This window comes from Salvia miltiorrhiza, unplaced genomic scaffold (genome assembly GCF_028751815.1).
Source record: "Salvia miltiorrhiza cultivar Shanhuang (shh) unplaced genomic scaffold, IMPLAD_Smil_shh fragScaff_scaffold_2_2:::fragment_3, whole genome shotgun sequence".
In the NCBI taxonomy this organism is placed as follows: Eukaryota; Viridiplantae; Streptophyta; class Magnoliopsida; order Lamiales; family Lamiaceae; genus Salvia; species Salvia miltiorrhiza.
In genome coordinates this window covers 114,341-141,242 of record NW_026651451.1, presented here as the reverse complement: position 1 = coordinate 141,242, position 26,902 = coordinate 114,341, and the positions used below count along the sequence as shown (strand labels likewise).

Below are 26,902 nucleotides of genomic sequence, written 5' to 3'. Positions count from 1 at the left end.
GTGACAATTTTGTAGTTATAATAAAATTAAAGGTTTATTTATAAGTTACACATATTTTTTTTCTTTTTCTTTAACTTCTTATTTTTCTATTTTATTTCTTTTCTAAAATTATGAAATTCAACTAATTATAAAATATTTTATATGCATATCAAATTAAAGATCATGACAAAAGCTTATGTAAATATTAGATTTAAAATATAAAAAATATATTTATTTAAAGATTAAAACTTAAGAAAATTCTCTCTCCTCTCTCCTTTTTTTTGAATAAATCTATTTTTTTTTTCAATTGTCTTTTAACTTATATTGTTTTCTTTTTTCACAATATCATTTTTATTAATATGAATTATTCTTTATTATTTTAATATTAAACTAAAATATATTTATCTTAAATTATAGTATTTTTAATTATATTTAGAATTTTTATATAATATCAAATGATAATTAATTTTTATATAATAAAATATAAAAATATTTTTCGTGCGTTGCACGAGTGCAAATGCTAGTTGATTATTAATTCATGAGATTATCTAATTGGAGGAGCGGCTTGTTGATCCTAATCTGTAATTTGTATTGATGATATATTCCTGTTCATGAGTTTTTTTACATGATATGTTCTTTTTCCTTGTTTTTGTTTAAAGTTTATCAAATTAATTAATTGAAAAAATCAAATCTGTAAATGTATTATACGTAGTTGCTCGACTCAAATTCAAAGTAGGTTATGGAGTGGGGTTGGTCTCTTGTGCGGTTGACCCCATGGCATGCTGAGGGTTTGTTTTGGTGTTTGTTTTCCTCCCCCTAATTGAAAATGGCAACAACTGAAATAGAAAGTGTGGAGTGTGTGTATGCATCAGATGGAGTTGAAGATGAAGAGATTTCAATTTCATCAATTGAAATTGAAATAGTACAAATGTGTATGCCTAAAAAAAAAATAATACAAATGTGTAATTGCAAAAAAGTGTAACAGTGTAAAATACACTATTACACACTTTTTAGAACTGTTACACATTAAAAGAGTATTTTGGTCAGAAATATTATTATTTCCATATTTTTATTTGTATAACTAAAAGGTTTTGGCTTTAAAATTCATATTAAAAATAACATGCACAAACAAAAATAGTATATTTTTATACTCCATCCGTCCACGAAAAAGAGTCCTGTTTGCCCTCTTTTTTTGTTCACAAAAAAGAGTCCTGTTTCACTTTTTTGACAAAATTACCCTTATTTTATTTCACTATTTACTTTAGTTGCCATAGATGGCCCCACCATTAATATTTTTAAACACCTCAATTATGGAGACAATTATTCCTTAATTAAACCATTTTTCAGATTAATTAATCCTGCCACCTACCTAATTATATTTGCTGAACTTTATCTTCCATTTCATCAAAACCCTAGAAATTTCCTAAGGTTGCGCCGCTCTTTGCGTCTCCTATCTCGGCCCACTTTTCTCCGGCGATTACCACTCCTGCCTCCGATTACTCACCGTCGCTCACTCCTACACGATGGATGATGTGCCATTTCTCAGTTCTCTCTGTAAATCCGGTGCTTCTACCGAAGAATCACCGGATCTGTTGCCATCTCCGATGAATCTCTGTAAATCCGGTGATTCTTCGTCTGAAAGCGCCGTCTCGCCCCTTCTTCTTCACCCTAAAGCGTCGCCTCCCTCAAAGCAAACCTCCCTCAAATCGCAGCCTCCCGCATCCCTCTGAGCCCGAAACCCCAAATCGTTGCTTCCCTCTGAGCCTGAAACCCAAAATCGCCGCTTGCCTTAAATCGGCGCCTCCTTCTTAAGGTGAGGAGCCACATGCCGGCGAAGGTGACAACAGCGAGGGCTGCGGCCGCCGTGGTTCCCTATCCGGCGAAGCCGCGCCTGAGCGCCGCTCCCCTGGCTTCATCTCTCTCTCTCCCCCGGTGCGATTCCCTGCCTCCACTGCCTCTGAGTTCAGCGTCGTCGTCCCCTCCACCTCCACCATAGCGCCATCGACCGCCCCCTCGAGTTCCGGATTCTCTCTGGGTTTGGGATGATTAATTTTGGGTTTGTGAGAAATTTTAATTTTTGTTTTGTTAATTTGATTTTAGAAATTTTGAATTTCGATCTTGCTTGGAATTTGGTTGTGGAATCTTATTTAGTGAATTTAGTTCTTGAATTTCGTTCTTGGATATCTGAATCTGGTTCTTGAATTTGTTGATTTTAATGAATTTGTTCTTGAATTTTGTTCTGAAATTTGTTGATTTTTGTTGAATTGTGGTTCTGTAATTTTCGTTGAATTTAGTTCTGGAATGTTGGTTTTAAATTATGAATTGTCATCAAAAGTTAATTGAGAATTAGGGACTTTAAAAGTCATATTAACACTAGGGCTGGTAAACCGGTGCCGATTTTTCGGTTAAAACCGTAACCGAACCGGAAAAACCGGTTATCGGTTAACCGAAAACCGGTTTTTGTCGGTCCGGTTCGGTTACCGGTTAGCATTCTCACAGTAAACCGGTTAATCGGTTTAACCGGTCCGTTAATCGGTTAAACCGATTAACCAGTTTTTTTTAAATTAATTAATTAATTAATTAAACATTAGTTAGTCATTTAGGGTATCCACAGCCACTTCCAATTTCCAAACCGTTCCATCCACAGCCGCTCTCAGCCTCTCGCCTCCCTTCCTATCCTGTTCGGCTGTTCCCATCCCCGCCTCCCACCGGCACCGGCGCCGGCGCCGCTGCCTCTCCCACCGGCAGGCGGCAGACCCAGACTCCCAGCAGCGCTCGACCAGCAGCAGCAGCTCGTCCCAGCAGCAGTAGCGCTCGAGCTCGTCCGGTCGTCCCAGCAGCAGCAGCGCTCGAGCTCGAGCCGCCTGAGCTCAGTTCAAGTTCCGGCGTCTCGCCTCCAGATCAGATCTGGCGTCTCGCCTCCGCCCCTCAGATCAGATCAGCTCTCGCCCTCTCTCACACCAACAGCCTTTCTCCCTCTCTGTCTCCTTGCCGTCGCATATGCAGCCGCGACCCCGCCGCCGCCGCTGCCACTTTTCAGTCCCGGCGTCGGCTCGTGAACAGCCACCGGCCCTTCTTCAACAGTCATCAAAAACCCCAAAATTCCTCCAATTTCAGAAAACCCCTCTCCCTAAATCAAATCCCTAATTTACTTCTTCTTCTACCCTCACTGTGAACAGCCAGCGGCCCTTCTTCTCTCGGCGAACGGTGAGAATCGCCGGCGCCTTCTCCTCTCCTCCCCACGGCCGTCGCCTTCTTCCATCTTCTCTCTTTCCCCACCTACCAACTCCCGCTCCCTTCCCCCACTTTCTTGGCAGATAACCCACAACAGCATGTAATTAACCGGTTAATTCGGTTAACCGATTAACCGGTCCGATTAACCGGACCGGTTAATCGGTTAACCGAATCAAAAATCGGTTTGGTTTTCGGTTAGTAATTTTGATGTTAATCGGTTCCGGTTAACCGGTAAACCGGTTCGGTTAAAACCGAACCGACCGGTTTACCAGCCCTAATTAACACTACCCCTATAACTATAAATTTATTTCTCTCTCCACTTACACCTACTTTAACAATTTTCTTCAAACCCGTGCCGAGTCCCAAATGGGACTCTTTTTCATGGACGGAGGGAGTATATTTTTTAAAATTCATATTAAAAATTAGAATGTATTTATGCACAAACATAGAGTCCCTCCCCACAGACCTATTGTTTGAAATCCTCCTCCGTTTGCCGGCCGATCATCTCTACGAGAGAGCGAGGCTCGTGTGCCGGCGGTGGTACCTCATTATCCATTCTCATGCCTTCATCAACGCGCAGATGCACGGTGCTACCTGTGGACTCCTCCTATCACCCCTAAATCATAATACTCTGCCACTTTATGTAACAACCGATGCAGACGGTCGAATCCACACATCTCCAAATCGCGAGTTCTTGCTACCTGCAACGGTTTGACTCTGGAGATGGCTCCATCTCCTCCGGCAGACTCCCTTGACTAGTGAAGGTTTCGTGCACTGGGGAAGGGGGAGATACTGCATGACGATGGATGTGGAGACGGAGATCATTTCACTGAGTGAAGCCCCTTATGAGTATCATGAACGCAACTATAAATATCTGTCAGCTGGGAGGTGTCTGTCGCTCCTGGTTGCGTGTGGGGATCTGTCGTGGGACTCAGGGGCGGAGCCAGGGGGGCTAGAGCCCCCCCCCAAATTTTGAATTTTTTTTTTTTTTTTTTTTTTTTATATGTCTAAAAATGTTGTTATTATTGTTATTATATTTGTATTTTAGTAAAAAAATATCTAAAATGTATTGAATGCCCCAAAAAAAAATTTAGTAAATGTTGAACTATATTATCTATGAAAATGTTATTATTATTATTATTATATTTGTATTTTAGTAAAAAATGCCTAAATGTATTGAATGCCCCCAAAAAAAAATTTAGTAAATGTTTTGAACTATATTATCTATGAAAATGTTGTTGTTATTATTATTATTATTATTATTATTATTATTATTATTATTATTATTATTATTATTATTATTATTATTATTATATTTGTATTTTAGTAAAAAATGTCTAAAATGTATTGAATGCCCCCAAAAAAAATTTTAGTAAATGTTTTGAACTATATTATCTTTGAAAATGTTGTTATTATTATTATTATTATTATATTTGTATTTTAGTAAAAAAATGTCTAAAATGTATTGAATGCCCCCAAAAATAATTTTAGTAAATGTTTTGAACTATATTATCTATGAAAATGTTGTTATTATTATTATTATATTTGAATTTTAGTAAAAAAATGTCTAAAATGTATTGAATGCCCTCAAAAAAAATTTTAGTAAATGTTTTGAACTATAATATCTATGAAAATGTTGTTATTATTATTATTATATTTGTAATTTAGTAAAAAATGTCTAAAATGTATTGAATGCCCCCAAAAAAAAATATTCGGGGGCTACCGCCCCCGAACCCCCGTAACAGTTCAGCCCCCCCCCCCCAAAAAAAATCCTGGCTCCGCCACTGCGTGGGAGGTTTGGGTGATGAAGGCAGAGACGGGCGAGTGGAGGAAGGCGCTGCCCAACGTCGACTTGAGAGCTGAGAAATGCAGGATTCAACAGTTTGCTCCTGATGCTGGTCGAGTTCTTGAGCCACTTGGTTGGGTTAAATATCCACAGGTTTTGGCCTTCTATTTTGGCGCCTTTACTTCTGGGTATCCATGTATACCAAATTCCTTATGGACGATGGTAGCTTATCAAAATCACATCTTTTTAAATACAAACGTCTAAGGTGAACAAGACTAGCGATTCCTTTCGATAGCTTTCTTCCTTCAAATTTGAATCCCACCATAACTAGATCTCTCGGCAATTTGAATTTATGAAAATCAACGATACCTTGCGGGGGAAACTCAAAAATAACACCCGAACCTATGTGATTGAACATTTGAAGAGACCTTAAATGTTCGCTACTATCTTTTCCCCAAGTGACTGTAAGCTTGTCAGGTTCCACTTGAACTTCTTTCCTGAAATGTATAGCCAAATGCCGTATTTTCCTATGCGAGGAAGCTTTCCCACTTTGATACTCCAAACTCTGCACACCATAATCCTCACTTCTCCCCAATTTCAAACATAGTTCTCTTACTACATCATGAAGTTTGCAGCTCGAATATCTTCTTCCAGGTGTGACACCATCGAGAATTTTGACTTGGACGATGGACCTGGAGGCCAACTCACCCAAGTAGAGCTCTGCAATTTCAATCAAAGTTTTGTCCTTGTCTCCAATAGAAATCATGCCTTGTGCTATCCACATCATATATAGATCGTCAGCATATATATCTTCATCCTCTTGAAATATACCCATATAGAGAAAGCATGACTTCAAATAATAGGGTAGACTTTCATAGCTTAAATTTAGCACTCCATCAATCTCCTTTCCATCTCTATTAATGAATTCTTTGACTAACTTCCACTCCATCATCGAATTTGTCTTTCTCAAGACCCCACCGAGTAAACAAATTGCCAACGGCAAATACCCACATTTCTTCACCATTTCTTTCCCAATTTTCTCAACATTTTCTTCCAATGCAAACTCTGCATCTTTCCCAATTTTCTCAACATTTTCTTCCAATGCAAACTCTGCATTGAAAAACAAATGACAATTACTTGAATAGTAACTTTATAACTTAATCATATCCTCTCATCTAATTTGGGACCGATGATGCAAAAAAGAAACTACAAGCAGGTAAATCTAGAATATTATTTGTAGACTAGAAGTCAAATCCAACTAACCTGGAATGTTGGTGTGGGGAAATGCTTTCTTCTTGAGTAGTTCCAAAGCATCTTCCTCTTTTAGAAACCCAAGTTTGACAGGGCATCCAATCTCCGCGACTTCCTGTTCGCGCGTGGTGATCAAGATTTTGCTCTGCAAATCTTGGACAAGGAAGGGATGCCTGAAGCCATCCCAATGAGAAGTTTCCCAAAGATCGTCAAAAACAATGAGGCATCGCTTCTCTCTTTGTATCTTGCATAGTCGCTCCTTCAACTCCCACTCGCTCAAACTTGTAACATCCTCCCTTATTTTTGGCCCATCCTTCGTGTTTTGATGTTGTAGCTGCATGAGAACATCATTCCAAACTGATTGAAAACTCTGACATTGCTGACTAATGCAAACCCATGCGCAAAGATCAAAGCTGGTGTTGTTATCGTTGTAGAGCTTTTTGGCAATGGTGGTCTTGCCTGATCCCCCCATTCCCCACACTGAAATTACTCGATGCTTTTCGTCTTCCACTAGGAGATGGCAGCTTCGGCTCTGTACACAAGATCTTTGATCTCTGAGATCCAATTCAAAATGGTTTCGCTTCCATGTCGTCTTCTGTCGGCATCTTTGAGAAGACACTTCATCTCTTTGAGCTGGATCTCGAGCTCCTTCACTTCATCGCCCACACCATATAAAAACTTTGCCTCTTCCAACAACAAATCGCGCAAGGTTTCTAGAGCAGTCGACACCACTGCTTCTGCCATCGCCACAATTCAAAGCTTTGATGGTTTGGTCTAATTGATTGGCGAATACTCTGATTTGATACTGGTGGGAAAGGACAGATATTTGTCAAAAAAGAAAAAGGAAAGAAAAGATAATAATGGTTGCCCCACTAATACAAATTTTTCTAAATTTCATGATTACTTACCGCGTAGCCAAACAATGGCCATATTTTAAGAAAAACGTTTATCTTTAAATAAATATTATTCCTTCGGTCACATAAACCGTCCACGAATTAAGTACGTATTTGATGTTCGGAACAAAAATTAAGAAACCAAAAAAATGTGTTGTGAATGAAAAAAAAAGGGAGGTGGTCTCCTGTACACCTGGGTGTACTGTACACCCGAATATAAATAACATTAACACTAACAGTCTAACACTAAATGACACTAACACTATCTTAGAATGCCACTAATACTATTTTATTTTACAAATGATGCTATCATGTTTTATAAATATCACATCTTGAAATGACACTAACACTAAATGACACTATCATGTTATCGAAATGACACAGTACACCCAGGTGTACCGGAGATTTTGTGATAAAATGGTAACTGACCAAAATGATAAAGGTGTTGTGTGGTAGATCCATTAGAGGTAATTAAAGTGTAATTAAAGTGGTAGATCCATTAGAGGTAACAACCATGTGTATCGTGTTGACCCGCATCCGGATTCAAACCTGCATCCTGACATAAATTGTGTAAATAATACTATTTGATTATACAAATGACACTGCCTATATTTAACATTATTCAGTTATATAAATGACACCGTGACATTTTAAAATGTTATAGTATCATTAAAATATTACAGTCATTTACAATCTTATACTATTATCAATTACAGGAAGTGTCGTTTAGGTGTTTCACAATATATCACTTGAGCTAGATTTCGTTGGCTACATGAATTATATCCTTAAGTACTCACTTCGTTTTCGAATAAGTGTCTCCTGTCGTTAAAAATGTATATCAAGAAAGTAGACAAATATACTCATTTTACCCTAATAATTTTTATTTTTATATAAATATTATAAATTGATAAATCAATGATAGGACACAACAACACATAAAAATTGTAGGACATAGCATCCGAACTAATATCCTTCTTATTGTTTACAAGAACATTACCCACACACTAATTAATTAAACACCATAAACTTTACAAAACACGTACACACAATAATTAAAAACCATAAATTTTAGGCACAAGTAGTAGGGCATTTTTCTTATGCACTGCAAGTCCAAGCGTTGGATTTGTATCCACATCTTCTACATGAATTCCTTTAGGCAATTCCCAATCAAAACTGTAGAGCAAATTTGCAACCATAAGCTCCATCGACAAATGTCCTATATTCATGCCGGGGCACATTCTTCGCCCCGACCCGAATGGAATGAGCCCGAAATCTTGCCCTTTGAAGTCAATATTACTATTCAAGAATCTCTCGGGAATAAACTCATCTGGATTTTTCCAGTACTCGGGATCTCTCCCTACAGCGTACGCGTTAACATAAACCATCGTTTTGGGCGCAATTTCGTAGCCGTCTAGAATGCTTGTCTCCATTGATTCTCTTGGTAGGAGCAATGGCCCTGGAGGGTACATTCTAAAACTCTCATTTATTACTGCTTTTAGATATGGAAGTTTGGGCAAATCATCTTCATCTACTTTGCCCTTTTCTCCTACCAAACTTCTGATTTCATTTTGCAGTTTCTTCATGACTTTGGGAGCTTTGATTAGAGCTGTCATCGTCCAAATAGTTGAAGCTGGAATTGTTTCTGATGAAGCTGAAATCATATCCTACAAAATGTTTACCAATATCAGAAATTTTCACGTGTGTTGCAATTAAAACACCATCGATCTTCCAATTATTTACTACAATATTTTTAATTTATTTTTCCATCAAAGTTCGTCCTTTGTGATCTGTGGCGGATCTAGAATTTTTATTTTACCAGCGGTATGAAAAATATCTGATAAACATATATAAATATAAAAAAATACTTTAATGTTAAAATAATATATTCCAAAATATTGTTAAAAAATACATAAGAAAATCAGTTAGAATATGTTTCCAACAATTTAAAAATAGTGTAATATTATCATTTTCCAGATTAAGATTAACACAAGAAATCGTCTATTAATTAAAAAATATGCTACATACCTTATGAAAGCAGTACTGTTCATGTTTGGCCTATGTTAGTTTGCTTTATTTTATTTTATATTATTCTAGTGTGTCATAAATTGCTACCGAGATCATTGATTTTATAAACTACATAAAAATTGATTTCATTTTTAACTTTTTCCCTATAACTTCAAATAATTAATAAAAAAATACCTCGAGCTCAGATTTTTCATGAAATTAATAATCGCAAAAATAATTCATGATGTATTAGAATCAAAATAAATTTGTAAAACAAAAGGATAGCCCTAATTAACATCTAGATTAACCGTAAGCTGTGCTCACATAAAGTATGTAACATAACCGTTTCATGAATCAATTAAGTGAAACAAAGCTCACCGTTAGAAGGGCTTTGATGTTATCCCAAGTGAGATGATTGGAAGAAGACTTGTCTTCTATAAGCTTTATCAACACACTAAGCATATCCTTCTTCTCCTCCTCCTCCACCTCCGCCCTCGCCCTCGAATCGAGGCGCTCGTCGATGAGCTCTTGATAGAAAGAATCCATGTCCTTGCACATCCTATCAGCATCTCTCATTTTCCCACTGATTTTATCCACCCAACTCAACGCAGGAAAGTAATCGGAAACAAAGAAAGCCGTTGTGAGCGCGTCGAATCCTCTCACAATCCGGCGACATCTCCTCGTCTCCGATCCGCCCTCCTCGTACCTCTTCCCAAAACAAATTGCGCTTGTCAAGCGGCTGGCGGCGGCCATGGTCGCCTCGCTCAAATTCACGGCTTGATTTTGGGAGCAAGAGCTTCGAATCTTGTTGATCATGCGAGAGATCTCCTCTTCTCGAAGGGGGCGAAAGGATTGGACTTTTTTAGGGCTTAAGAGGTGAATGTGTGTCACCTTCTTCATCTCCCTCCACCTCTCGTTGTATGGTGTGAAGGCTAAATCGGAGCTGTTGTAGGAAAGCTTCTGCAGCCCTAGTAATTTGGGCCTGCTGCAAAATGATGAATCTTGAATTTTCAAGACTTGTTTAGCTAGTTTTGATGAGGAGATTACTAGGAGAGGAGCGGAGCCGAGTTTCATGTGGATTATCGGGCCGTATTTTCTTGAGAGCTCGTGGAGATAGATGTGTGGGTCCGCCGCCCCCGCGAGCTGGTGGAGGTTTCCGATCAGCGGTAGCGGGGGTGGGCCCGGTGGTAGAGTGGTTTTTGGCTGATGTTTGGTTTTGAGGAGGATGTAAAGGAGCAAGATTATTGGGAGAGTTATTGAGAGTATAAGTATCATTGTGAGTGAATTTTTGAAGGATAATTGGATGTGTTTGGATTTGATGCTTGTTTTCTTGATCCAACATTTATAGTGTTTTTTTTAGCTACTATGTAGTATACTAGTACTTAATAATTGCATTACAAGTAATTATATATAGTGTGATAGATAGTAATTTGTTACATATGTTTCATGCATGGGACATAATTAACTTGTCCATGCACATATAATTGAATAATGGAAACTTCTTTCACCGTATTTACTTTAATTTGGCATATCGTGTAGAAGCATTAATGGGCAACATTAATTTATTGATCATGAAAACGACCACGAAAGGTTACCTAAGAACTACCATTTTTGTGAGCACACTATATTGAGTATAAAAAATTACTCCCTCCGTCCGCCAAAATTATGTAAAATTGCTTGGGCACGAGATTTAATAAAATTGGTGATGATTTTGATGTAGTGGAGAAAAGGTCCCACCACTTTATGAAATGTGTGGTTGAGATTGAATTTTGAGTGAGTTTTTTGTAAATAAATAGTGTTAGTAAGGATAAAATATTAAAGAGGATGGTGGGACCATTTCCATAAAAGGAAAGTGACATAATCTTGGCGAACGCCAAATATAGTAATTTTTACATAATCTTGGCGGACGGAGGGAGTATTACATTCGTCGTCAAATTAACTGCATTAAAAAAAATACTAGAAATTTTCACCCTTTATGTGATCCAACAGAGGTGACGCGTTCACCAAAGATCTATATATAGAGAGAGAGAGTGAATCATATATTATCCAAACAAAGGTAGTATACTAGTATATTTAACAATCTTAATAAGAGAGAACTTGGCTACTATTGATAGGAATAGTACTGTAGAAAAAATAGTGCCCATGGTATTTTCGTAATTGTTGTTTCATTTGTGGGTTTTTGCAAAAAAAAAAAAATATATGTTTTATCTTTAACACCTCTGCAAATTTTTCTTCTTCACTTTCACTTTTTACTTTCTATGTTTTCAGTTTCGCAACAAAAAAAAAAACGAGATTTCCTGTCAATCTTTGCCCGGTGAAAGTGGATAATCTGATCATAATCCAACAAAAAAATCACACTAGACTAATCCACTACATCAACAACGCAAGTAGGTGAGTTTGATTTCTGCACCCTGCTTTTTATCATTAATTTTGTAAATAACCCTAGAATTTTTACAAAAAACAGAGCTCAGCATAACACAATCGAATTAGAGTCTTGTGGTTGGGTTTCTTGCATTGTTGTTTGCTTTGAGGGCGCCGATCGGGAACAGAGAGTCTTGGCTGAGTTTCTTGTGTCGTTGGTCCATCGCCAGAAGCACAGGTATGTTATCTTAATTCTGGTTTACGGAATCCAATACGTCTATTCTCTTTCTTGTGGAATACAGATTTACAATTTTTGCTATTGTCAAAATAGAATCAGAATTAGTTGTATCAATTGAAAATATCACAAGATAAATAACAAAACTTGCTATTAGGGCAGTTTGGTCGAAGCAGAAACATGTCGGAGGCCCTCCTCTTATCACTGATACAGAAGCTCGACACTAATTATCGAAGGCATGAACCAAATGACGAAAAGGTAATTAAAGAGATGCGAGAGATTGTGGATATTGTGAGGGATAAGAAATTGGTAGAGGGGAGAATCCTAAATTTTTTGGTATGTGACCTTGTCGACGTGGATGATGATGCTCTCTACCTTTTCAAACAAGACGTAACCTATCCTTGGAACTTTGACTCCGTGCATAGTTGGATGGGAGAGGTAAAAAAACGCATGCTTAAACTGGGATATGATGGGGCAGAGACAGAGTCCAACATGAGATCATCACAAAAGGTTGAAGATGATGTAGATGTGGTTGGCTTGGACGAAGATGTGGAAATGCTGCTTCGCAAAAGGATTTTTGGTGAGGGAGAACACCGCCCGCCTGTTCTTATCAAAGGGATGGGTGGTAGTGGAAAGACAACTCTTGCCAGAGAGATATACAACCATCCAACCGTCGTTGAGCGATTCGAGCTTCGTCTTTGGGTATCTAATTCTATTGACCTCACTATGAAAGAGCTACTCATCAAACTCGTACAACAAGTAGTTCCTGAGAATCTCCATATATATATCTTCCTTATTGGAGAATATGGACAACCGAAGCCTCCGAGATATGCTTCGCCAACACCTGCAAGGAAAGAGATATCTTATAGTTCTCGACGACATGCCCAAACAAATGCCCTTGAGGTCTTTAGGTGAAGCTCTTCCAGCAGGATGTATGTACTTCATCTTTCTGCTTATAAACAAGTCGTGTTGCTCTAACTTAGATTTTAACATGACACTGGTTCAAAATTTTAAACTAATTTTGTGATTAAACTTAAAATAATTCCAAAGATTATTAGTTTGAGGGTCAAGTTCAACTGAGAATTATCTTTTTCGAGAGAATGAACAAATCTATATATTTTACGAACATATCAACATAATTAATGAACAGACGTATTTAGTAAAAACAGAGAAAAACTCGCCACCATCATCCAAGGCAAAATGCTATTCAGGCGGTACATTGATTTGTTCATCAAAATTGATATGTTCATTTTTGTTTCACGAAATATAGGGTCGCATTCAATGGAGACCATTTCTTATATAGAAAATGAAGACCAAATCAAGGCCATTCATCTCAATCCAATCAATGATCCAGATTATTTCATGATTTGATTTTTCATGTAATTAAATAATGGTTAATTACATTTATTTAATCCAGAAAGGGCAAAAACGTCCACTCAAATCTACTGAAATATGGGATCCCATTGAACAAATCCCAAAAATTCATCTTTTTCCATTCTGGTACCTAATCCGTCAATGAACATAATAGATGAACATTAGTATGTTCATTGTTTTCCTACGAACATTTCGACGAACATCAGTATGTTCATTGGTTTTTCTACGAACATATCGACGAATATCAGTATGTTCATTGGTTTTCTACGAACACTTCATTGACGATATGCAGATCTGAAAATCCGGCGACGGCGCGGCACGGCGGTCGCCACTACGAGCGTTCTACTATTGTCGTCTTCATCGGCTTCACCCTGACGACGCCGGGGCAGCACAGCCTCGAGAATCCTCCGCCTGCGACGCCGACGGAGCAGCAGAAGGAGGAGGAGATGGAGGCGATAGGGGAGGAAGGCGGTGGAAGGGAGAATGGAGGGGATGGCAGTGGAGCAGAAGCGGCGGAACAGCAGAGATGGGGAGGCGGCGGAGCAACAGGGGATTGGGGGAGGCGGCGGGAGAGGGGGGAGAGTGATTGAGAGAGAGAGATAGAGAGAGAGCGTGAATGAGAGAGAGTGAGTGAGATTAGGGTTAAATAGAAAATGACATGCTTAACCTTTTGATTATAAAATAAATTAAAATTAATAAATTTAATCAATTAAATTACCACCATTAGATTAAGTTAGATCAAGGAACCAGATTTGGTCTTCATTCTCTATATAGGGGAGTGGTCTCCATTGAACTCTCCCCTATATATATATATATATATATATATATATAGGGTGCGGTTATAGTGAGAACCACACTTATCGTGAGAACATAAGAACCATTAAAATCAATGCATCTACTATATAAATTAATGCATTCGCTATTAAATTTAATGCATCCGAAAATAATAAATTTTTTGCTCCCTTCAGGATTCGAACCCAGGATCTGCATTCATCCACCAAGATGATGCATCCACCGTAGATCTTGATGATCGAATGATCTAATTTTATTTAGTGGTTCTTATTTGAACCTCTCCCTATATATATATATATATATATATATATATATATATATTCTTTTAATATATAACTGAATCAAGTAATCTAACCATTCAAATTTCCAGACTGAATAAGCTTCCTTTTTGTATTGTTCTTACGCAAGCAGACAAGGAAAGTACATTGCTGCTCACAAGTCACACGACACGTCCCGACTTAGGTGTACGCGATGAAGATGTTCATAAGATGAAACTTTTGGATTCTAAGCAGAGTTGGCAATTGTTTCTGAAACAATAAATCATGGCAATAAATTGACGGGTGAGCACAAATTCCCTATGTCCTTGAAGCATATGGCAGAACAAATGTTGAGAAAATGTGGCGGTCTGCCATTAGGTATAAAAGAGGTAGGAAAGCAGTTAGCGGAAAAGAAAGTCTCGAGAGGGAGTGAATGGGAACAACTTCTTGAATTAGTTGACTTTGGTTCAACGTTGAAGTTATTAGAACCATTTTATCATAAGTTGGATCCCAAACTGGGCTCATGTTTCTTGTCTATGGCCTTCTTTAAGGAAAATATAACTTTGAGGAAAGAAAAGTTGATACAGATTTGGGTTGCTGGAGGAGTAGTAGTACAGGCTTCAGAATATGACCGTGGACTATATTTAGATGGTTTAGTCAATGAATCCTTAATTGAAGTTGGGGACAAGAGCACGGAGTATCACTTGAATGCTCTACTACACATGCTATCCATTCAAAAAGCAGAGCAGAAACTATGTTTTGAGATCCTAAGGAACAACGGAAATAATCGACCCTCTGAGAGTCCTCGTCATCACCGTGTTATCATTTGTAGCAGAGATAAGTTCAACTAGTCCACGGATCAAGATAAGTATATATGGATTACTATTATGATATACTCAAAACTCAATCGATGATGGCTTTAACTAATATTGTACATTTCTTATGTAATCATGTATTTTGGTCCAATCTCAAGTTCATTAATATTTTTTTAACTTTCAATTTTCTAAATTAATTCATTGGTTTGAGAAAATCTTTTGTGTGGAGTTATACATTCATTTTTAGCCTTCACACTTTAGTATTTCTGAATAATTATAAGCTCTTGGATGATTCGTTTTGAAGATTTATTACATATGTGTAATGGATTTAGTGAGTATGAATAAGTAGGAGTTTTCTAAATTTTACGTTCAGGAGACCCTTGCTACCTTATAGCTTCGCCAAGTTACAGGAATATATATGCATAACATTTGTTAGGAATAAGACAATTCATAAAAATATTCATGACAATGGTTGGAAAGAAGACATTAATGCATAGTTCTACTTCTAAGGGTGCGTTCTTTTTGTAAATTTATCATGGGAGAAGGAGGGATAAACAAAATTTAACCCTTTAAATCATTCCTTTCTTTTCCCTCATTTCCTACAAAATAGAATTTGACCCTTACTCATTCCTCATTTTCACTACAAAGAAGAGATTATATTATCACACTAAAAATGGAGGGATAATATTATTCCTCCTTTGTAGTGAAAATGAAGAATCTTGAATATCATTCAAAAAAATTTCAGATGTAAAGGTCAAATTCTATTTTGTAGGAAATGAGGGAAAAGAAAAGAATGATTTAAATGGTGAAATTTTGTTTATCCCTCATTTTCCCATAAAAAATTTACAACCAAAGAGAACGCACTCTAGAATTGAAACATAGATTAATTCATTGTTTATTAAGATGGATTGAAACTTTGGAATATCCCCCAAGGTTTTTGATAATTAATTTCTATAGTTTGAGCTAATTTGCTTGATTCTTATCCAATTGAAAGGTGAAAGATTGGAGAAATCCTAATAGTGAGGATTACTAAATATACTCAATCGTGTATATTATCAATATGAAAAGTAAATGTTCTTAATTATATATTATACTTTTATTCACATAATTTTTTAAGGTAGACTAACATCAGTTCATTATTTTGCGACTTCATGAAATATTATCAAGATAAGTCATGACAATTAATTAATCCACGTTGTACATGTAGCTAGATTTGCTTGAGTTGTTTTCTATTCAATAGATGCTTTTATGCCCTGAAACTCAAATTTGAAGATTACCCCAAGAGATCTTTAAAAAACTTAACATTATATATGCAAAAATAGCGATCTATCCATCCATTGAAATTTATCTTTTACATATAACAGAATCCATCATAAGTTATTATTGTTGTTTCTTTAGATGATTCTTGTCATAAATATTTGGGTTAAAGCGTAATAACAAAGGTCTTAGAGATGAAAGTAGGAAAACTAAAAATGCAAGAAAAAAAAACTATTCTTTTATTGTAGGATGGAAAAAAGCTTGACATAAGATAAAAGTTGAAAATAAATTTGACAAAAAGGACCACTTGTTGTGGAACTCATGTTGAGCAAAATAATTGATATTAATTTTAATATTTGTATAATTTCATCTTGGTGGATAGACCGGTGTAAGATACTTAAGATTTGACATGTGATATGAGAATAGAATGATATCGTGTGTCTAAAATACAATATAGTGTAAAAAATAAAATTATTTAGGTTTAAGTATGAGACTTAGTCAATAGCTTTAGGACACAATCAATGTAAATGTGGAAATGAGCGAAGAATACAATAAGAAGAATCTAATGTTAAAAAGGCGTACAAAGGTGTTCTCTCTAATTTTACTGATTTGACTACATTATTGATTATGTTGTTTGTTTACTTACGAAAAGACATTGAGGTCTATAGTGCAATTGAGTGGAAAGTAATGAATAACAATATACAAGAGAATCAAGAATTGAATTCTAAAAAAGACTTTCCTAATAATATTATTCCTCTTCACTTCTGAAGAAGGAACGACATATAATGAACTCTCTTTTTGGATGATATGCAACTATAATAATTGTAGCTAGCCATAATAACAATCAGCTTTATGATTTAGAATTTTTTTTAAAGAATTAGTAAGGCTATATAAGATGAGAGCAATGTGTCTTTGGTTATTCTTATCTTTCTCAAGCAGATTAGTTATATATAATGAGTATCGTACATATATAATTTTGAGGGTCCTAATTGTACATATGTTAACTTTTGTTTCATTTTTTTTGTATACTTTCTTATACGTACTTGCAAATATTTATTAAAATCAATTATTAACAATTAATAGTGTTATCATTTTTTTTTTCAAATATATTACTGTTTAGATGCTAAATAAGAGATTATACGTGCAACACACGTAATCTCAGCTAGTATTCATTAAAAGTATTTTTTCAACACTTTATGTCAGGCACATATATATAAAAAATGAAATTGAAGTACTGTTGGGCCTGATTTATTGGATCTTTTAATTTAATTGGGTTAATTTGATGAATGCATAGAAGAAGTGAAAGAGAGGGACAAATTGAGTTGGGCTCATTTTTACAATTAAAGTAATCGGGCTTCGGCTTCATTAATGCATTAATGGTCCGAGAAGATCATCACCCAAATTAAACGGACTAATAATACAATACAACCATGAAAGGTTCAACAAGAATTACCATTTTCGTGAGAATGAAAGAACACTGTATTAAAATCATAGAAATTTCACCCTTCATGCGATCCAACCGAGGTGATGCGTTCACCATAGATCTATGTGTATATATATATATAGAGAGAATCATATAGTTTCCAAACATAGGTAGTATATATATGTATACATTAGAAATGTATGCTATATATTAAACACAATAATGAATATATACGTTGAACAAAAAAAAATTCATAAAACTCGTATTTTTTCTTCTTTTTGGCAATATTCTAGAACTCACTTAATTATAACCCTCAATATATTACCAATATTGTTATTATTGGACCCGTCACTTAACTAAATTAATCAATTTGAAACTACCATAAAAGCTGTGTGATCTTTAATTCCACTCACAACACACTAAATCAATTTATTAAAACCCGTGTCATTCTCAAATGTATGAGAATTTTGTGGATGAATGGAACTATATATATTTTTTATTTTTGAATAATTATAAAATAGTGAATTAATTAATAATGAAAAATCGGTGTTATGCAATAAAATATGGGGCATGAGATCTCATCTGTAACATCATATATACATGACGTAAGCACCCTAGTGAGCAACCCTCGTATCAAAATCAACACCATTAATAACATTATTCCAAACTAAACATCATAATTTTTAGGCACAACAAGAAGCGGAGTTTTCTTCTGCATGGCCAGGCCAGGCGAAGGAGTCGTATCCACATCATCTACCTGAACTCCGATGGGCAATCCCCAGTCGAAATTGTAGAGCAAATTTGCAAGTGTGAGCTCCACATTTAGAAGCCCCATAGCCATTCCGGGGCACATTCTTCGCCCCGCTCCAAATGGAAGAAACTCAAAATCTTTCCCTTTTACACTGTTCAAGAACCTCTCAGGCACGAACTTATCTGGATTCTCCCAGTACTCGGGATCTCTTGCAATTGCCCACGCGTTCACAAAAACCATTGTTTTTGGTTGAATTTGGTAGCCCTCTAAGGTGCATCTTTCTATTGTTTGTCTAGGTACAAGCAGTGGACCTGGAGGATACAATCTCATGCTTTCATTTACTACTGCTCTTAGATATTCAAGTTTGGGCAAATCATCTTCATATACTCTACCTTTTTTGCCTATCAAACTTCTGATTTCATTTTGCAATTTCTCCATAATGTTGGGTGATTTCATTAGAGCTGTCATCGTCCAAATAATTACGGATGAACTTGTTTCTGCTCCAGCTATAAATATATCCTACAAAGGGATAATCAAACCAAATTATTATTTAATTATGAGAGTGTCTAAGCTCACAAATTTTTCACTATAAGGTTTAATATAAAATAAGAATTAATATAGTGTCCGTCTCAAAAATAAAAAGAATTGATAATTATGTAACAATTTAAAAAGAAATTTACAAGTTAAATACAAATTTAATTGGTGTATAGTAATAAAACTACATTGAAGCATGCATGCATGTTATGTTACTCGTACTCCTCATGCTTTGAAATACTTGACTCCTAAATAGCAATCATAAAAATTTCTCACTCTCCAAATAAAATACAATATTAATTAACTAGAAATATGTGCTAAAGATCCCTCAAATAAAAAATAAAAAATTATGTGCTTGCTAGAAACAAACAATATATATAATATACTCTCTCCGATTCGAATTCACGGACTAAATCTAGGCAGAATCACAACCTGAAAAATCAAAATCCAGATTCGAATTCCAAATCTAAGGTAAGGCTCTAGATTCAACCTGCCAAAATTTTGAAAATCAAAATCCTAACAACTAGATTTTTTAAATTTTTTAAAAAGAGAATTAATAATTAATGATTTAATTCTCCCTTTACTACATCATCAATTTATTATACAATATCTCCTATATTGCATTTATGGATCATCTCCACAATATTAATAAAAAAAACAAAAAAAAAATAACAAATTTTGTTAATGAAAATTCAAGAAAGTGGTAAAAAAATTCACATATATATAGAAAGTAATAATAATAAAAATCTATGAGCAAAAGTAAATTCAATCATACCATTAGCATGGCTTTAATGTTATCCCATCCAAAATCAATGGTAGGAAGCTTGTGTTGCAGTTTGAGCTGAATCAACACATCAAGAACATCACCATCCTCTTCTTCCACCTCCTTCACTCTTTTCCGATCAAGATGCTCGTCGATGAGCTCCTGATAAAAAGAATCCATCTTCTTCACCGCCGAATCCAGCCTTCCTATCATTCCGGTGAGCTTATCCACCCAGCCGAAGGCTGGAAAATAATCCGACACGTAGAAAGCCACGGCCACGGCCTGAACTTCTTCTAGAAGCTCATCGAACCTTCTAGAACATTCCTTGCCGAAGGCAATCTTGCATATCAAGTTAATGCCGAGTGAGACAGCCATCTCACTCATATTCACAGCTAGATTTTCATCGGAAGCTTCCCGAATCTTCGAGATCATACGAGAGATCTCGCCTTCGCGGATGGGGTGAAAGGATTGGACTTTTTTAGGGCTTAGGAGATGAATGGTCGTGATTTTTCTCATCTCCTTGCAATACTCATTGTACGGAGAGAAGATTATGTCGGAGTTGTTGTAGGAAATTTTTTGCTGCCCTAGAGATTTTGGGCGGCTGCAAAATGTTGAATCTTGATTTTTCAACACTTCTTTGGCTAATTTTGGTGAGGAAACTACTAGGAGAGGAATTGGACCTAATTTCATGTGGATAATGGGACCGTATTTTTTGGTGAGTTGGTGGAGGTAGAGGTGTAGGTTTGGGGCGGCGGCGAGGTGGTGGAGGTTTCCGATCAACGGCAGGGGAGGCGGGCCCGGTGGGAGAGGGGTTTTTGGTGGGGTTTTGGTTTTGTGGAGAAGATAAAAGATCAAGATTATTGGGAGAATTATTGAGAATAGGAGTATCATTGTGAATGAATGCTGTGATAAATGTTGAAGAATTAGGTTGTGGTAATTGATAGTTGAAAGTCTAGATATATATGGTGAGAATGAAATTGTTATAGGTGCTTTATTTTTTTAGTTTGAGGAATCGAGCTTAACTAATAATAAATCATACACTAATGGGTGTGAGTTGTATTTGATGAATTGTATCATTATTTTATTTGGAAATAATTTTATTTAAACTAATTCAGCTATTGTATGATTTGTTAAAACTCTAATATTATTATTAAAATTTACAATTTCATATATATATCGTATAATAAAAATATTATTACACGCGCACGCAGAAAGAGAAATATTTAATACACTCGTCATTTTGTCTTTAATCAATTTAAATCTATTGTTTTTTAGAGGGATTTACATCTATTATTATTATTATTATTATTATTATTATTATTATTATTATTATTATTATTATTATTATTATTATTATTATTATTATTATTATTTATAATTTATATTTATTTTTATTGTTTAATTAAGTTATAGCCCCAAGAAAAAAAATTGGACATATGTCAGATCAAATGTACAGATGAACGAAACTCACGTGGCAAGAATTTAATCAAATGATAAATCAAATGCCCAGATGTCGGTTGATAAGACACTTCTCCTCCAATCAATAGGTCGAGAGTTCGAGTCACCTAAAAGGCTAGAGTGTGTATTTTTCTTTTCTTTCAGTATAATAATTTTTTTTTTTTAAATGGCCATATGTCTAGCTAGATATATAGAATGCAGTCAAATGATCAACTTCAATTTGTCCGAAATATTTGATTCAAATTATAAACTCAATAACTGAGATAAGTATATAGTATCAACTATATTTTTAATAATTATAAATTTGGACAAAAAAAAATCATACACTATTAAACAATATACCGTGATATGCGGGCATATAATAGATCCAATTGTCGATAAAAATTTCAATAGTTAATTAAAGGTGCCACAGGGTTTAAATTTCAAATAAATATGTTTTTCGAGATACTAACATGGCCTACCTACTTTTACCTGTTTTAATGAACCAGATCCCTAATCTAAATTTTAAAATACAATCTCTGCTTGTTTTACTATTATGTAATACCAGTTATAGTGGCATAAAATATTTAACTTTTTTTGTTTTATTATTGAGCTCGACAAATTAATCACGTGATTTCTTTTTCTGGAGAGAGTAAGGACAAAATTTTAATTAACTCTGCCATCTCCCTCGAATTAAGGATTAATTATATTTTTAATTACGCTTTCCGTTGTATATAGAATAAAGAGATAATAGGGCCGAATGGCCCTACTGGGCATACAAAATCAAATTTTAGCCTCAAATCTTAAAACATCAAATTTTAGCCATTAATTAGGCGGAATGCCTAATTTGCCCTTTCTACCCATCGCACTGCAGCTCTTCGATCTGGCCCAATCGCTCTGGCGCTCCTCGATTTGTTCCGGCGTAGTTTCGCAGACACAGACGGAGGGCACTCACATAGAGCGGCCGTGGCTGCTAGCGCGGTGGAGAAAGCGAGCTGCGTCGCGGAGGCCGAGGAAGCGGGAGCGATTGCTGGGGCTCTGGTCGCCAAGCAAAGGCGTAGTGTTGACGGTGGCTGCCGCCGTGGGCGACGATGGGCTGTCGTTGTTCGACGACATCGTTTCGATTGGGGGAATTTCGAGTTTCTGATTTTTTTCTAATTTTTTTGGGCGTGTCTGTGATGATTTTTTGGATCTGATTTGATGAGGCGGCGGCGGTGGATCTGATTTGATCGTTGCGCCGCCTCCTCCATCGGCAGATCTGATCTCCGCCTCCTTCGATTTCAGCCATCGACAGATCTGATCTGATCTGATCTGATCTGATCTGTGTTGCACGTATGGCACTTATGGCACTTTTTTTTGATCGGGCACTTATGGCACTATTAGTGCCATAAGTGCCATAAGTGCACACTTTCCCCTAGGGTTTAGATATTCCATTTAGAGTTTAGATTATCCATTTAGGGTTTAGATGTTCCATTTAGGGTTTAAATGATGTTGTTGTTTCTGTATTTGTGCTGCACGTATGACACTTATGGCACTATTAGTGCCATAAGTGCCCAAATGACCATTTTACTTAGTTTTATTTTGAATTTGCGTTGGCACTTTTGGCACTATTAGTGCCATAAGTGCCAAAATGACTATTTTACTTGATTTTATTTTGGATTTCCGATGGCACTTATGGCACTAATAGTGCCTAACCCGACCCGGCACGCGACCCGCGTGCCTGATCCTACCCAGTCCGCCTCATTAAGGGCAAAAACGTCCAAATCAATAAAAATGGCCAAAATTTGTGTTTTTTCAATGTGTGGCCATAAATTGTGTTTTATGCTTCATTTTGGCTACTTCAAAATTTTACTCTAGAATAAAATACTTCAAACCTAATAGTGCTCTCGTGAACAAACTAGCAATATATTCATAAAATTGTTCAGTGTAGACTGCTTTATTTTATCAATGATTTAGACCTATTTTATTATTTATTTGTGGTATGAATGACCACTTTTTTTCACTTGGGATCCTCTATTTCGATTTTTTTTTTTGCTTTCCACTATTAATTTTTTAAAATTATTCTTCATTTTTTTAATTTTAATAAATTTTGATTTTTACAATTAATGCAATTAAAATTTATAATTAAAAATAATAATTATTGATGTTGATTATTCCAAAATTGTGGTATATAATTTTAAAAAAAAATCAATTTTTACAATAATAATTAGGATTCCTTATATAATATTTGTGGTTTTGTAATAAATATTATTAAATTAATGAATTTAATAGTGAATCACAGATGATAGATGAACATAACCTAATCCATACATTCTTGAACAGAGAATCTCATCTGATATTTTGGACATGCATGCATGTCTCTTTTACAATCCCAAATCTGAGTAGTTGAACATAACCTAATCCATACTTATTTTTTTTATTTTTTTTAAATTGATTTATATAAAATCTGATCTACCTTATTGTAACCGTCCCCTGCGGTGGATTCTCCATATACATACTTCACTTATTTAAGTACATACATTAGAATTTTAATTGTTTTGATTTTTCATACGATTTTGCCCTCAAAATTAATGTTGAGGTGAAGGCCTAAAATATCTGCAAAGTTTAAATAAACCGATAAACTAAACGACTTAGTTGGACGTCAACATCACTTCAACTAATTATGATTTACATTAATTTGTCACTTCAGCTAGCCATGATTCGCCGAAAATTAACAAACGTGTGAAAAATTAGAACACTTGAAAATTTATATATTTGAAGGCCGCGTTTGTAGTTCATGTGCAAAATCAAAACTTGGTGAAAGTTAATATAATTAGACACAATTACCCCTAAATTAAAACTAGTGTTGATATGATCAGTAGGAAAGGAGACCAACTGTATGCAGCTGGTGCTGCAGCTTCAATTCCTTCAATTATATATTCAACATAAACTAATCAGCGGTAAATTAAACCATCTACAAATACTTGAGATAGAAGTGAAGTCGAATAATTTTGAGCTAAGAATTACGTGTACCAATCGTGATTTTAAATCCATCAATTCAAACCACAACACTATCATGATTATAGTATATTCATATTCAACCAACGCAAATTTCAGTTTATTGGATTCTAATCAATCAAGCAACACAAATCACAATTCAAGAAGATAAATAAAGCTTAAAATCTCCAGAAATTACAAACAGAGCTTTTGGGGCCAAATCACATCAAAACAACTCCATATGGAGAAATCCCTAAGGGTGTGCGTTATCTTTGGTTGTAAATTTACTATGAGAAAAAGAGGGATAAACAAAATTTCACCCTTTAAATCATTCATTTTTTTTCCCACATTTCCTACTTGACCATTACTCATTACTCATTCCTCATTTATACTACAAAGGAGAGATAATATTATCACACCATTTTTGGAGAGATAATATTATCCCTCATTTGTAGTGTAAATGAGGAATGAGTAATGGTCAAGTAGGAAATATGGGAAAAGAAAAGAAGAATTTAAATGGTGAAATTTTGTTTATCCTTCATTTTCCCATGATAAATTTACAACCAAAGAGAACGCACCCTAATAGAAAAAAGAGTGCCCAATACAACTATTGCATTAATCAAATTTTAGAACAAATATCCAGAATCATCAAATTCTACCAGATTAAAATACAAGGAATGGAATATGGCCACCACCCCAATGTCAGGCTTCCAAATAATTAAAGAGGAACGCTTACCTGCAGCAAAAACAAGGGTCGAGCTTTATTAAAACCTTATTGAAGTACCTACTTTTAGAGAAAAACTACAATTCATGATAGCTGACAAGCTTTCATTGTCGTATATGTATGCTGAGAAACGTTGCAGATTCTTCATTCTATCCATAAATTTTAATTCATGCACTCTACTATCCAACCTTTTTAGGCTTTCCAAATCAACCACTCCCTCGTCCAATGTTAATCGATAACTTCCAATTTTTTCTTCATCATAACAGGGAAGAGTCAAGTGTTTTAAACGTAGCATCTCCTTAAAAACATTTGGAACTTCCACATTATTCGAAACAGCTAAATTAAGGATATCCATGTAGACCAAATTCCTTATGGACGACGGAAGCTTATCAAATTCACAACTTTGTATACGCAAACACCTCAGGTGAATAAGATTAGTGATTCCTCTCGGTAACTTTCTTCCAACGAATTTGAATCCCAAGATAGTTAGATCTCTCAGTAATTTGAATTTCTGAAAATCAACAAAACTTTGTGGGGGAAACTCATCAGAATTACTGCTATTGAACATTTGAAGAGACCTTAATTGTTTGCTACTATCTTCTCCACAAGTGATTGTAAGCTCGTCAAGTTCCACTTGGACTTCTTTTCTCAAATAGATAATCGTATTTTCATATGCCGTAGTAAGGTAGTAAGTTTCCCAGTTTGATACTGCAAACTCAGCACACCAAAATCCTCCATTTTCCCCATTTTCAAACATAGTTCTCTTACTACGTCGTGAAGTTTGCAGCTCGAATATTTTCCTGTAGGTATGACAGCATCGTCAATTTGAACTTGGACGATGGATCTGGAGGCCAACTCACCCAAGTAGAGCTCCTCGTTTTCAATCAAAGTTTTGTCCTTGTCTCCAATATTCTCATATGAAATCATGCCTTGTGCTATCCACGTCCTATATAGATAATCAACAGGTATATCTTCGTCCTCTTCAAATATACCCATATAGAGAAAGCAAGGCTTCAAATAATAGGGTAGACTTTCATAGCTTAAATTTAGCACTCCATCAATCTCACTTTCATCTTTATATATGAATTCTTTGATATCCCTATTTACTAACTCCCACTCTTTTATCGAATTTTTCTTTCTCAAGACCCCACCGAGTAAAGAAATTGCCAACGGCAAACACCCACATTTCTGCACCATTTCTTTCCCAATTTTCTCAAAATTTTCATCTAATGCAAACTCTGCATTAAATTGAAATAATGAGCATATATTTTATTTATCAGGTGGTCCCCTATGAAACCGGTTTCACGGTGAAATCGGGTTTCAAATGACACTACTTCGACACGTTAAAGTGTCATTTGTATGTTGAAATAGTGTCATTTAAAATCCGGTTTCACAGGAGTTTTTGTGTTTACTTAGTATAGTCCATTTTTAAAATGAGTATATGTATACAAAAGTATATTTTCTGGGATGTCACATAAATGCTTATTTTTCTTGCTTCAACATAAGCCAATTTTTCTTGCTTAATCAGCAGTATTAAAACCATCTCCAGACACCAAATACTTGGGATACAGATGTTTGTAGTCGAACAACTTTGAGCTAAGAATTATATATACATCAATCATGATTTTAAACCCATCATTTTCTTGCTTAATCGGCAGTGAATCAATCTCCTCCAATAGTTCTATTCATAGCACTTGTTTTACTTATTTCGCTAACATAATTATAAGTAGTTGAAAAAACTAATTATGAGTACTTACTGAAAAAACTTTTAATATATAAAATTCGATTCGCCGTATTATATAAATTACACAAATAAATACAGAAATTTTTAAATACCGCACTACGGTGGACTCGAACCCAAGACCTCAGGCCTTGACATTAACTACCTACCCTTAAACCAACTCACACACACAAATTCGCCATATTAACCATCCCCCGCCGTGGATTCTCAATACATCACTTATTTAAGTAGATACATTTCATTTCAATTTTATACAAATGAACTTGAACTAAATTCTAATTTTGCTTATTAACATTAGTATACTATATTCATATT

General features: G+C 35.5%; 4 protein-coding genes across 6 annotated transcripts; 1 reads left to right on the top strand and 3 right to left on the bottom strand.

Moving 5' to 3' along the window:
• Positions 1-5,010: 5,010 nt before the first annotated feature.
• Positions 5,011-6,784, bottom strand: LOC131002884 (probable disease resistance protein At1g58390). 2 transcript variants are annotated; one of them, XM_057929382.1, is made up of 2 exons: positions 6,263-6,784; positions 5,011-6,109 (listed from the first exon to the last, which is right to left on the bottom strand). In XM_057929382.1, exons 1-2 carry the CDS (start codon positions 6,720-6,722, stop codon positions 5,178-5,180), a joined length of 1,392 nt encoding a protein of 463 aa, XP_057785365.1. In that variant the 5' UTR covers positions 6,723-6,784; the 3' UTR covers positions 5,011-5,177. The 2 variants fall into 2 exon arrangements, with proteins under 2 accessions (XP_057785365.1, XP_057785366.1); XM_057929383.1 differs by having other exon boundaries at positions 5,012-6,064.
• A 1,230-nt stretch (positions 6,785-8,014) lies between these two features.
• LOC131002883 (6,7,8-trihydroxycoumarin synthase-like) lies at positions 8,015-10,481 on the bottom strand. The gene is made up of 2 exons (XM_057929381.1): positions 9,526-10,481; positions 8,015-8,807 (listed from the first exon to the last, which is right to left on the bottom strand). Exons 1-2 carry the CDS (start codon positions 10,420-10,422, stop codon positions 8,196-8,198), a joined length of 1,509 nt encoding a protein of 502 aa, XP_057785364.1. The 5' UTR covers positions 10,423-10,481; the 3' UTR covers positions 8,015-8,195.
• A 743-nt stretch (positions 10,482-11,224) lies between these two features.
• LOC131002882 (disease susceptibility protein LOV1-like) lies at positions 11,225-12,716 on the top strand. 2 transcript variants are annotated; one of them, XM_057929378.1, is made up of 3 exons: positions 11,225-11,534; positions 11,612-11,746; positions 11,906-12,716. In XM_057929378.1, exon 3 carries the CDS (start codon positions 11,924-11,926, stop codon positions 12,656-12,658), a length of 735 nt encoding a protein of 244 aa, XP_057785361.1. In that variant the 5' UTR covers positions 11,225-11,534; positions 11,612-11,746; positions 11,906-11,923; the 3' UTR covers positions 12,659-12,716. The 2 variants fall into 2 exon arrangements, with proteins under 2 accessions (XP_057785361.1, XP_057785360.1); XM_057929377.1 differs by having other exon boundaries at positions 11,225-11,538.
• Positions 12,717-18,186: 5,470 nt separating this feature from the next.
• On the bottom strand, positions 18,187-20,622 carry LOC131002881 (6,7,8-trihydroxycoumarin synthase-like). The gene is made up of 2 exons (XM_057929376.1): positions 19,722-20,622; positions 18,187-18,931 (listed from the first exon to the last, which is right to left on the bottom strand). The coding sequence occupies exons 1-2, from the start codon at positions 20,598-20,600 to the stop codon at positions 18,329-18,331; spliced, it is 1,482 nt and encodes a 493-aa protein (XP_057785359.1). The 5' UTR covers positions 20,601-20,622; the 3' UTR covers positions 18,187-18,328.
• Positions 20,623-26,902: the final 6,280 nt, after the last annotated feature.